The sequence below is a fragment of the Lathamus discolor genome, chromosome 3 (assembly GCF_037157495.1).
Source record: "Lathamus discolor isolate bLatDis1 chromosome 3, bLatDis1.hap1, whole genome shotgun sequence".
Taxonomy (NCBI): Eukaryota; Metazoa; Chordata; class Aves; order Psittaciformes; family Psittacidae; genus Lathamus; species Lathamus discolor.
The window spans coordinates 28,552,467-28,564,291 of record NC_088886.1 but is presented as its reverse complement, the minus strand read 5'-3'; the positions used below and the strand labels follow the sequence as shown (position 1 = coordinate 28,564,291).

Here is an 11,825-nt window from a genome sequence, read left to right as displayed (position 1 = left end):
AGTACAAAACACTGAGTAAGGAGCTCCCTGTATAGTCTGTCGCTCCCTGGGGCTGCTGTTGCTGCTGGCATTGGGGCCCAAGGGCATGGCCTTGGCTGTCCCATCCTTGCTGGATCTCTGTCACTTGCAGCAGTGTTGTGCATCACCACATAAACACCACAGACACAGGAGATAGATAGATACAAACTGTAAACTTTAAAACAACTGTTGACGGATGCTTGTGCAAGCACAGCGCTGGCTCTCCATGGAGCAAAGCAAGGCTTCCCTGCCTTGCAGCACACCAGGAGGAGCCACTTTCTAGGAGCTTTTCCCCAGAAAAGCCCTGCTCAGCCTAAATCTAAGCTGTGACTAGCTGCAGCAACAGCGACTTGGGTTTGCACCCAAGCACAGCGGTCGTAGAAGAGGTTTTGGGCAGGCACAGGCACACTGAGGATGTGGCAGCAGGAGGGCCCTGGACAGCCCCATGGGGCTCCAGCAGCTTGGTGAGAGACCTGAAACCCCGGGGCTTGCCACCATCACAGTGAGCCCTCCAACAGCATTCGTAGTGATCCCCGGCTGTGGTGTAAGGTGTGAGCCCATACCTTGGCACTGGCACATCTACCCCCAGTGCCGGGGGGCACAAGCAGTCTGGAGGCTGCTGTGCCTGTCACTGGGAGAGTGTGCAGGGGGCATAGCGACGCTCAAACTGCCCCACGTCGAACTTGCGCTTGCAGCCAGCGTAGTTCATGTAGCGGATCTTCCCGAAGACGGCGCGCTCTGTCCAGCCGTGGTCATGGATGCCGCAGATGGACCAGAGGCAGCCTGCAGGGGGTGGGGCAGAGCATCAGCATTGCCCCTGCTTAGAGGCATCTAGAGAGCAATGAGATGGGGGTGCAAAGCAGGATGGCCTGGGTAGCCTGCAGAGAGCCTTCCCCCTGCCACAGCCCTTGGCCATCAGAGATAAGACCCTGCACGCTGTGCCCCCATCCTGCTGCTTGCCTACATAGCCGTTGGGGTCTCTCCCATCCAGCTCGTAGCGGTCGTTGAGGTAAATGGCAAACTGCAGGGCCTCCTCTGGGGAGCGGGTCCATTCCAGGATCTTCTTGGCCCAGTACATCCGCAGGAAGCCATGCATCTTGCCCTCCCGGACCATTTGGAGCTGGGGGGAAAGGGACAGATGGACAGGTCAGTCCGTGCCGTCTCGCCTCTGCCCCTCAGGAAAAGACTCGGCATTTTGTGGGGGAGATGTGGGGCAGTACCTGGGCAGCATTCCAGAGAGGGTCATGTGTGGTCCCCTGCTCCAGCTCCTGCAGCTTGTAGAGAAAAGGCCTCTCATCTTTGGCGTGGAGCTTCAGGGTGGTTTGTGCCCATGGATAGGCACCTGTGAACAAGAGAGATGAGGAGCAATGATGAGCAGCCAGCTCCTGCAGGGCCCTGGGGAAGAGATGGAGAATTGAGCTACTGAAGAGCACTATGCCCAGGGGACATCGACCTTGAAAAGGGCATCTACCAGCTCCTGTCCTACCTCCAGAAGGACTGAATGGCAGCATATTAGTGCCCTCACAGCCCCTCTCCAAGTCAGGCTTGGGTTTGCCAAGTTGGGGTGGCCATTGGGTACCAGCCCCAGCACTGCCCACCCAAAACCAGAATGCTACCTTGCACACTGTCATAGTTCTCATTGTAGTAGCAGAAGTTCTCAGCCAGCTCTCGCCGCACCATGGCCTCCTCCACAAACATGTCTACTGACTCCTTGTACTTGTGCTGGTGCTTCTGCACCTCCAGGATGGCTCTCTGGGTTGAAACCTGGCCTGGGGACATGGGGAGGGAGGAAATCAGGCTGCCGGTCCCAGCCACCATGCTGAGCCGTGCTGCCGACTGCAAAGCCTGGGACACTCACCAAAGTGGAACCACGGGGACAGGTTGCTGAGCGCCGCCTTGTTGGGGTCATTCCGGTGGGAGCCGAAGTATTTCAGTCGCTTTCTGATGAAGGACTGCAGCACAGCCAGCCCCGCAGCCGTCCCGGGGGTCGCCCACTCCACCTCCTTCACTGTACGGTCCACCTCCAAGCTGGAATAACAGGCCTCCCAAGCAATGGGCTGGGCGGTGACCAAGCAGCATGAGTGCATTTACAGATGCTCTTCAGCCAGGGCTGCCCTGAGCATTATGTCCCCTGGGTGTCCCCAGCCAGCAAGTCCCAAGCTCATGCCAGCCTTCTCCTCTTAACTAGACCTGCCCTAAATGAATGAGATGCGAACCAACCTCCCCAAGGGCACTGCCATCTCCACACCACCTGCACACTTCAGGCAGGTCACTGTCCCCGTTCCCTGCCATCCTCTCCCAGGATCACAAAGCAGCTGTAAAACCCTCTAGGACTGGCCTTGAGTGTGGAAGTGTCTGCTGCTGGTACCTCTGCTGGGCAGGAGGGGGAATATGGGTGACGAACAACAGGGGGGAACTCCGTGAGGAACTCAGGGAGCTGAGCCTGGATCTTTCTCCGGATGGTATAGGCGCTGTACTCCTGCTTGGGGGAGGCAACCCAGCAGGGCACGATGTTGTGAGCATCAACCTGGAAAGCAAAGCCATGGAGGAGGGTGTGAGCAGGAGAAGCAAATGGTCCTGAAGACATGACACACACACTCCCTGCTCAGGTCACTCCAGCTCACCTCTGCAGGCACAGAACACAGGAGACAAGTTTCTCCCACATTTCTCCAGCCAACTTTCCCCTCGCAAAGTGCAGGCACCCACCTGTGCAAACGGCACATCCTCTGGCAACCGCTCCCTGACGTCCTGCACCCACTGCCAGGGGAGGCGGAGGGGGCTGAAGTCCGTCACCAGCCCACCAACACCATGCTCCACCACGAACGCAGGCAGCACATCCTTGGCGTAGCCCCGCAGCAAGTGGAAGGCAATGTTCAACTCTGCGCACTCCTGCAGTGAGGGGGGAAAGGCTGTGGGATGGTCCACACCCCTGCAGACCACATCCCACGACCATCCATTGAAGGGATGAGTCTTCCTCCCCCAGGAGCCCTGTCCTACTCAGCATGGACACCCCTACAGCGGCCATACCTCAGCCACCTCTTGCAGACCCCTTAGCATAAAACCATAGTGGCGGATGGTGGCCTCCAGGAATTTGGGCACCAGGCAGAAGCAGACACGCAGAGGCAGCTCCTGTTTGAGGGCCAGGCGCTGGGCATAGAGGAAAGCCCAGTTATCTGGGGAGAAAGCACATGGGGCGGTGTCAGGGAGGATGCTTTACTGAGGGCATGGAGATGGGGTTTCACAAGAGGAATCCCACCCATCTCCGCTGCAGAGGGGAGACCAGCTCCAAAGCCTGCTGTGGGAAGGGACTGTGGATTTTGCCACCCATAGGAGCTCCACTTCCCAGCCTCCTCCATCAGCTGATTCACACCTTGCAGCCGCTGGTCCCGGGACATCCAGTAGAGGATGCACCGACCATCATCCTTCAGATCCGAGCCCTCCGAGATGAGGCGCACCCGCTTTTTGTTGAACTTGAACTCTCGCACGGAGGGGACCGGGCTCCGCCGGGCTTCCTGCACCTCCACCTCTTTCTCCGTCCTCCTCTGAGACACGCGTGGAACCTCCTCCGGGGCCGAGGCCTTTCGCTTCCGTTGCCGCCGCATCCTTAGGGCTACCCGGGTCGGCAGCGAGAGCAGCGTGGTTCCGTGCGGCAGCTGGGAAGGGAAACGGGACCGTACTGAGCTCCCGGTGCCTTACCCATCCCGGTCCATAAGCCCGGGGGATGCTGGTATGCTGCCCTTCCCGGCCCTTACCTACCTGGCAGCCACGCTGTCCTCCGGGTGTTATACAACGCGGGGGGTGGTGGTTAAAGGCGTGGAAATGGGCAGGGATTCGAGATAAGGGGCGGGACTCCATCATCTGGTACCTCCCCCCCAGCACACGGGGGCCGGTGCCGTGCCAATGTCCGCGGCGCGCCCATGGGTGCGCCGGGGACATCGGTGCAGCACCTACCCCCGGGAAAGGGGGGTAGTGCCCGCCATTGCCTCCTCTCCCTGCCCGCTGGAATGAGGAAGCGGCTCCTGCCACCTTCAAACGTCCCTCGGAGCGTAGTTCCCCCGCTGGCACCATTCACTGGCTCTGTATCCCGGGTGCAGTGACTTTGTCCCCAACCAGGGAGTGGGGGTTCTGGCTCTGGACATGGCTGGGCAGAGAGGAGGGCTGCCCCTGCTGCTGTTGAGCCTTGCCGTGCTGGACCTCACGCTGGGTAAGGGCTGAGCGGGATGTGGTGCTATCAATTGGGTGGGTGCTGAGGTGGGAGCATCATTCCCCAGGGTCGTGGTGGCAGCTTCGGCATGGCTTCACCAACACAGGTAGAACACTGTGGGTGCTGTTTGCTTTCTGATATCTCAGCCTCGTTCCAGCGGGTGAAAGGGCTGTGCTCTGCAACACAGAAGCAACAAGCTTGGCTTCACTTCTTTTGCCTCTCGTGTGGGTTTTCATCAAGGCAGAGAAGACCTTGGTCACAGTTTGACTTCCTTTCTGAACACTGGTCACTGCTGGGCTCACTGTCTTTGACACGACCTGCCCAGTAGCACAAAATGGCCCTGCCTGGATAGCAGCATCACCAGGATGTTGTGGACCTGGAAAACTCCAAATGCCATCCTGATGTTTGCACTTGACACAAAGCAAAAGCAGTGTTGAGTCAAACACAGGGAATAAACTTGAGGCTTGTACCTCCTGCACGCCTCAGATTCACAAAGCTTGGGCAGGTCTTATCCTACTGCATCCTTCACCCCCTCACAGAGAATGACATGCCCTAAGCTGCAAGCCAGGATTTGTTCCTCTGTGGGGCTGGTTCCCCCCTTGCCATTATTTACGCCCGGCGCTATCAGTTCCTGACTATCTGCAGCAGGGAGCTTTGTGTAAACTGCTGCTGCTGCAGTTCCAGCCTGTCTCACGGTCACCAGTTCCTGCACGGCTCTTCCCGTCGGACGGGTTTGTCTGGCTTCCTCCAGGGGTGGGTGAAGGTGGTGGAACGGGTCTCAGTGCTGGCGCCTACAGGAGTTTCTGTCCTGAGCCCAGCGATGGCCATGTCTTGTTCCTGCTTTGTTGGGCTTGGATTTACATGGCCTGCCTTGTAATCAATCATGTTGCTGTTGAGGGCATCCACAGGCTGGATCCATGCAGGACAGTGAACGTCCCACTCCTGATGATCCATTGCTCATGCATAGCTTGTAGAGCTCATGGTGGTGGTGATGCTGCACAGCCACGGTCTCAGCCTTTCACCACCAGCCCTTGTACACCTCATTCTCCCACCTCTTTGCAGCGACTACCATCACAGACGTGACAGCAACCATGCCCACGAGTGTCCCTACCTCCCCGACACCTATGGAGACCTCAGCACTGCTGCCCACCACTGACCCCACCACTGCAGCCACTCTCCCTCCCTCCAGCTCTGAATCCTCTACCCTGGAGAGGTCCAGCACATCGCTGGGGACCAGCAGCTTCTCACCATCCACTATGCCTCCTGTCACTGCAGCCACTTCTTCCCCCTCCAGCCCTGAAATCTCTACCCTGGAGATGTCCAGCACATCGCTGGGGACCAGCAATTTCTCACCATCCACCATGCCTACTGTCACTGCAGCTACCCTTACTCCCTCCAGCCCTGACACCTCCACCACGGGTGCTTTCACAGCCAGCACTGTGCCTCTGAGGAGCAGCCCGGCAGCCTCCAGCATCAGCACACCTCAGGTGAATGGTAGCACAGCCCTCAGCACTGCTGATGGCACCTCCGTACTGCCTGAGCCCACCCAAGCAGGGCTGGGGCTCACCACCAGCACCCTGACACCAGCTCCGGCGGCTATGACACCCAATGGTACTGATTCGACCATTGTCACGTCTGTGGGGACCGCTACGGCATCGGCTGTCATATCGTTTGGAGCCGAAAAGAGCACACTGCCTCCCTCCTCCTCTGCTCCTCTCTCCTCCACCGGAGCGGGTACCACGTTTGGTACCACCAGCGGCCAAGAGCCAGCCGTGGCCACACCGCTTGGCAGCAGCACATCGCTAGGGACAGGCAGCGCCTCTTCCCCCACCGCAGCAGCGCCGACCGTCACTTCGGATGAGCCCCGTCGGACCACGTCGGACACCACGGCCACCGCCGTTACCAGCACGGGGGGCCCCGGGAGCACCCCCACCCCCGCCCAACTGGCCGAGAGCACGGCCGGGACCACTGCTGGCGTCTCCTCCGAGACCGCCAGCGCCGCCGCGGGTGAGTGCAGCCTCAGAGCCCCGGGGACGGCGCCCACCCGTCCCCTCCGGCGGGAAGGGGCGGGAAAAGCGCGGAGGGGCGTGGCCTGTGGGAGGACCGTGCGTGGTGTAAGTACCGGGAAGGGGCGTGGCCTCGAAAGAGGGCGTGGCTTCGGGGGCGCGGCCTCCCGTGTCCCGCGCTGGCGCGCAGGCTGCGGGGTGCTGAGGCGGTGCCCCAGGAGTGCGGCTGTACAGCGGCTGTTCCCCCTAAACGGCTGCACGCTGGCAGTGCCCCATCGTGGGCACCTGTGTCCTAGCAGTGTGATCGTATCCCGGTGGCTCTCCCAGGGTATAATCTTCACCCCGGGGCTACAGCTGTATCCTGGTGACACCCCTCTCCGTGCACCTCTACCTGGCAGGGAGGCTGGACCCTGCCCCAGTGCCCCTAGCTCTGCATGTGCCCCCCGCTTCCCTGTGCCAAGGTAGAGCAACTGAATCCTGACCGAGTACTTGTACCCTGGCCTAATGGCTACAGTGTGACAGCACCCTAGCAGCCGTGCCTGTTCCACTGTACCCCGGTGATGCCTCAGTGTGTCGTACACCAGTAGGGTGGCTGTGCCCTGACAGTCCTCCAGCATGCCTGTACCTTCCAGGAGCGCCTGTACCCTGTCCCAGTGCCTTCAGGCACTTCCGACTGCTCTTGTCCCTGACCCTGAGAAGAAGGAAGTGACTCCGGCTATCAGCGAAGCGCTTCAGCCATGACATGCTGTGACATAGGGAAGTGATGCCTGTACAGACAGCCCAGGGGACAAACCGCCGGCCTGGAGCACGCCCTTCCTGAGCGCCTCCTGTTTTCTCAGCCAGTTCCTCGCGCTCAGGCAAGGCTGTTGTCTCCCAAGGGGCGTTGGTGTCAGCAGCCACCACCGAACATCACCCCCGTGGTGGAGCACAGGGACGGTCCCAGGCAGCCTGGCTGCTTCCCTGGGCTTTTTTCTGTTGTGGCTGTCTCCTCAGGAGGCAAGGACGGCACGGTCCCCGGCTGCGGTGGTGGCCCTGCCGGCCTGCCCTGCCTGCTGCTCGTGGCTCCTCTGGGTCCAGCTGTGTAGCTGATGTCTGCTCGGCATCGCGCTGCTCCCTGGGAGTGTCCGTGTTGGGTGGAAACCCCCCCACTGCTGCCGACACCTAGGGAGTGAAAGAGCCCACCTGAATGCTCCTCCTCTACTGGGCAAAGGAGACCAGGAAACCCCAGTGCTGGGGACATAGGGAGCTCTTGGACTGGTGCCTGCAGGGTCCCGTCGGCTCCCACCCACCCGGACATGGCTGGGCAAAGCAGGAGGTCACCCCTGCCCCTGCTGCTGCTGAGCCTTGCCCGCCTCGCCGTGCTGCACCTCGTACTGGGTAAGGGCTGAGTGGGATGCAATGGTCTCCATGGGGCGGGTGGTGAGCATGGAGCATCATTCCTTGGGGCGGTGTTGTGCCTTGTGGGGTGAGGGAGTGAAACACTGCGAGTGTTGTTTGCTAAATGGGAAACAGAGGTGGACATACAGCTCCTCCTTTGTATGTGAGCATGTGGTTCTATAGTGCAGATACCCAGCATGGGTTGGGATCAGACCATTGCCTTTCTCCACATCATTATTTAACCAGTTGCAGCCAGCACCAGATCACGGAGAGAATGGCTGTGGGAAGTTTTGGTGGGGTTGGCTGAAAGCTCGTGGCTTGTTTCCCCGACCCCATGCGAGCAGAGCCACAGACTCATTGGGTTTGTGCTGGGATCATGGTGGAATCCAGCCTGGCATCTCAAAGCCATCTCACAGGCATACTTTGATGGAGGCTGGGGCAGCTGGGCTGTTTTGTGCATCCTTTTGGAAAGGGTTACAGATGCCTGGGCTTCCTCAGGGATAGCACACTGCCCCAGTACAGAGTCGGTGCAGGCAGAGAGGAAGGCCCTCCGGCATCCTTCATCACCCCCCCACTCCCACCCCCAGCCCCCCCCGCAGAGCTTTCATGGGTTGCTGCACGTCTCTAACTACTTGCCCTAAGCTGCAAGCCAGGATTTGTTCCTCTGTGGGGCTGGTTCCCCCCTTGCCATTATTTACGCCCGGCGCTATCAGTTCCTGACTATCTGCAGCAGGGAGCTTTGTGTAAACTGCTGCTGCTGCAGTTCCAGCCTGTCTCACGGTCACCAGTTCCTGCACGGCTCTTCCCGTCGGACGGGTTTGTCTGACTTCCTCCAGGGGTGGGTGAAGGTGGTGGAACGGGTCTCAGTGCTGGTGCCTACAGGAGTTTCTGTCCTGAGCCCAGCGATGGCCATGTCTTGTTCCTGCTTTGTTGGGCTTGGATTTACATGGCCTGCCTTGCTGACAATCATGTTGCTGTTCAGGGCATCCACAGGCTGGATCCATGCAGGACAGTGAATCCACACTCTCAATGTTCCATGGCTGATGTATAGCGCTGGGTCCTTGTGGAGCTCATGGTGGTGGTGATGCTGCACTATCCCCAGCACAGCCATGGTCTCAGCCTTTCACCACAAGCCCTTGTACACCTCATTCTCCCACCTCTTTGCAGCGACTACCATCACAGATGTGACAGCAACCATGCCCACGAGTGTCCCTACCTCCCTGACACTTATGGAGACCTCAGCACTGCTGCCCACCACTGACCCCACCACTGCAGCCACTCTCCCTCCCTCCAGCCCTGAATCCTCTACCCTGGAGAGGTCCAGCACATCGCTGGGGACCAGCAGCTTCTCACCATCCACTATGCCTCCTCTCACCACACCAGCACCGACAGTCCCTTCAGCTGAGCCCTTGACAACCCTGGCAGACAGCACAGCCATCCCCTTTACCAGCACGGACATGTCCAGCAGCAATCCCACATCCAGGACTACTCCTGGCAACTCCAACTCTCCCTTGGGGTCCACCCCAGGCACATCAACCGTATCTGGGACCCCCAGTGCAGCCACAGGTAGGTGCAGCCGTGGGGTGCCTGGAAAGCAAGGGGCATAGTCAGGACAAATCCGCATGGGGATGCTGGGCATGTAACTTGGGTGGCTTCATGGAGGTGGCTCCATTTAGGCTCGATCTGTCCCCAGCTGTAGGAGCATCCTGCACCTCTCTGCAGGCTGCACTAACATAACATTACTTTGCCCAGGCATGGAGCCCTCTTCTCCTGCTGCCAGCTCAACCCAGACCACAGAGGTTGCCCTCAGCACCTCTGCAGACCTGCCAACGATGCTGCCTGTCTGCCCCACCACTACATCCAACACCAGTAAGTGCAGTGCCCCATTGGCATCACCACCCTCAGTGCTGGTGGCTTTAGGCTTCCAGGGGCAAGTGCAGTGGGTTCTGGAGCCCCGTTCTTTTGCCGTGCTCTCAATACAAGGGTGTTGATGCTCTGTGGGATGTGTGGTTTGCTGTACAGGTGGAACGTTATTCTCCTGACAGTGTAAGGTGTCCATGACATGACTAACCTGAGAGGAGGTTCTGTGTCTCTGCCAAAGGGTCTGGGGAAAGACCCCCAGATCCTTCAGCAAAGCCCAATATTTAAGGGCTATAACCAGAGCCATGTTTTTCAGCCCTAGGTGCATCTCATCTCTTTCTGTCACTGCGGCTAACGGTCCCCCTGGACCTGGGCAACACCACAGTGCAGGAGCTGCTGTTGTCCAAGGTGAGGTGTGCTGGGAGGAGGGTGCCACTTCGCATTTACCAGCCATGGTGCAGCCAGCTAGGGAGGAGGCTGGACAGCCAGCGGGAGGGGAACTGCTGGGTCTTACACTGAATGTCACCTGGAGCAGTTTCAGGTGAAGGGGAGACCCTCATCTGGGATCAGTCCCCTCCTAGGTTGGAGCAGGGGTAGGACCTCCCTTTGGCATGGTTTGACGGCTGTCCTTTCCCCACAGCTCCGCGGGGACTTACAGACAGCGTTCCCGTGTGCCGGCCTGGTGGTGGAGTGGCGAGGGAAGAGGAGGACCTGACTGCTGCTCCTCATCCAACCAGCACCCACATGGACTGGCAAGCCTTCTGCTGCCAGCTCCTAACTCACAGTGGTGCAGCCCTTTGGGGTAACCTGTACAGCTCCCCTTGAACCTGGGACCCCCGTCCTTCACTGCGCATCCTCACAGGACCCCCAGTGCCTCTCTGTGGGCTGGGGTGCCCCTGCCCGTTCCCTCAGCCTGTCTGCAGAGCCTGAGCCCTCCCACCACCCTGCACCAGACCTGGCTCCTGTGATGAGACTCCCCCTACCAGCACTGCCAGGGGGCCAAGAAAAGAGGACCCTGTGGGGATGGGCTTTTACAGCTGGGACTGAGCTGGCTCAGCCATGAAAGCCACCCTGAGGACCAATGGATGAGAGAAAGGAGACCTAGAACCCCCAGTGCTGCTGTGCAGGGCACCTGGGGCTCTGGTGATGGTGGTCTCCAAGTATTTGCAACCCAGGGAGGCTGCAGTGCCTGAGGTCTTCAGGAGATGCTTCATGGCTGCTTTACATCCAGAGCTGGCCAAGGTGGAGCCTGGGGTGGTTCTGGGAAGGAGGCAGGAGAGGAAAAGAGTCCCCATCCCACACCAGAGCCCTGTCCCATTGCCAGCTGAGCTCCTGAGCCCTGCAGTGCAGTGGGCAAAGGAAGCCAGAGCCTGGCACAGCAGCAATTTCCAGCTCCCCTGTGGTATTGCTGACAGGAGCACACCCATGCTAACCAGGCTGGGCAGTAAAGGGAAATCCCATGTTTTCTGTGGCAAAGGTGACAACTTCTTTCTTTCCAAGCTGCCTTCCCCAGTTTTCAGCTTCTCCATCTAGCAGAGGTACCAGCAAGGAAAACTGTGTCCCAAAAGCTTCACAGCAGAGATGAGCTGAGGGCTGTTCCCCCTGGCAGGGGCTGCTGCAAACACTCCGAGGATGGCTCAGTACGCTGACAGGCTGGGGGTGCCTGCTTGGGTGTTCTCTGCCCCATGCCACCCATGTGCACCGTGTGGCTGTGGAAATCCCATGGGCTGTGCTCCTTCCCTGTTTTTTTCCAGTCCCCAGCTAAGGAGACGGCCGCAACATCTATCCCCCTGCAGCAAAGTCATTTATTAACTGATTAATTAGCCAGATAAAACCCAACTGAAGCAATTATTAGCCTAAACAAGTCACCTCGCCGGGAGATTGAAAACTGAAATAATTAACAAAATAGCCGTGTTGCTACTCAGGGGTTGTTTGCGGCTGATCCCTGCTCCTTGCTGGCAGCCCGTGCCACCCCAGTGTGGGGAAGGCTGGGAGGGGGCACACGGGGCTCGGGGATGCTAAACCTGGGGATATATTGTTCCAGGGCTGGATGGGGACAGAATGGGAAGAGGCACCCTGGGATCACCCATCTGTCTGCCATTTTGCAGGCCCGGGAGAGACTGGGCTGGGGATGGAGGCTGAGCCCAGGCAGCTTTTCAGGATGCTCCCGTTTGGAATGCCCCTTGCATTCCAGTGTTGCTCCTCTGCTCTCTAGGGTGCTGCCTGGCTTTGGGGGACTTGTAGTTGTTGGCACCAAGAGAGGTCCTTAGCGCCTGGTCGGGGAGCTGGGGAGCAGGGCAAAGCCTGCCGGAAGGGGTTCCTGCACTGGATGGCTGCTGGGGTGCTGGGAAAGAAATCCT

At 59.2% G+C, this 11,825-nt stretch overlaps 2 protein-coding genes across 3 annotated transcripts; one reads left to right on the top strand and one right to left on the bottom strand.

Moving 5' to 3' along the window:
* Nucleotides 1-172: 172 nt before the first annotated feature.
* Nucleotides 173-3,969, bottom strand: LOC136011851 (deoxyribodipyrimidine photo-lyase-like). 2 transcript variants are annotated; one of them, XM_065674321.1, is made up of 10 exons: nucleotides 3,771-3,969; nucleotides 3,389-3,694; nucleotides 3,046-3,191; nucleotides 2,725-2,907; nucleotides 2,387-2,545; nucleotides 1,877-2,075; nucleotides 1,635-1,787; nucleotides 1,239-1,360; nucleotides 979-1,138; nucleotides 173-801 (listed from the first exon to the last, which is right to left on the bottom strand). In XM_065674321.1, exons 1-10 carry the CDS (start codon nucleotides 3,952-3,954, stop codon nucleotides 647-649), a joined length of 1,767 nt encoding a protein of 588 aa, XP_065530393.1. In that variant the 5' UTR covers nucleotides 3,955-3,969; the 3' UTR covers nucleotides 173-646. The 2 variants fall into 2 exon arrangements, with proteins under 2 accessions (XP_065530393.1, XP_065530394.1); XM_065674322.1 differs by having other exon boundaries at nucleotides 2,357-2,545; nucleotides 3,389-3,671; nucleotides 3,771-3,798.
* On the top strand, nucleotides 3,900-10,941 carry MUC20 (mucin 20, cell surface associated). The gene is made up of 6 exons (XM_065674323.1): nucleotides 3,900-4,222; nucleotides 5,285-6,229; nucleotides 8,773-9,171; nucleotides 9,358-9,474; nucleotides 9,782-9,873; nucleotides 10,106-10,941. Exons 1-6 carry the CDS (start codon nucleotides 4,156-4,158, stop codon nucleotides 10,178-10,180), a joined length of 1,695 nt encoding a protein of 564 aa, XP_065530395.1. The 5' UTR covers nucleotides 3,900-4,155; the 3' UTR covers nucleotides 10,181-10,941.
* The last annotated feature ends 884 nt before the right edge of the window (nucleotides 10,942-11,825 follow it).

What these genes read in the sequence shown, in the direction of transcription:
- LOC136011851 (XM_065674321.1), bottom strand. Translation starts at nt 3,954, where the DNA reads ATGTCCCCGGCGCACCCATGGGCGCGCCGCGGACATTGGCACGGCACC. An exon ending in GTCCCCGTGGTTCCACTTTG is followed by an intron (nt 1,788 to 1,876) that starts GTGAGTGTCCCA and finishes CCATGTCCCCAG; the next exon opens with GCCAGGTTTCAACCCAGAGA. An exon ending in GAACTATGACAGTGTGCAAG is followed by an intron (nt 1,361 to 1,634) that starts GTAGCATTCTGG and finishes TCTTGTTCACAG; the next exon opens with GTGCCTATCCATGGGCACAA.
- MUC20 (XM_065674323.1), top strand. Translation starts at nt 4,156, where the DNA reads ATGGCTGGGCAGAGAGGAGGGCTGCCCCTGCTGCTGTTGAGCCTTGCC. An exon ending in CGTGCTGGACCTCACGCTGG is followed by an intron (nt 4,223 to 5,284) that starts GTAAGGGCTGAG and finishes ACCTCTTTGCAG; the next exon opens with CGACTACCATCACAGACGTG. An exon ending in GACCCCCAGTGCAGCCACAG is followed by an intron (nt 9,172 to 9,357) that starts GTAGGTGCAGCC and finishes TACTTTGCCCAG; the next exon opens with GCATGGAGCCCTCTTCTCCT.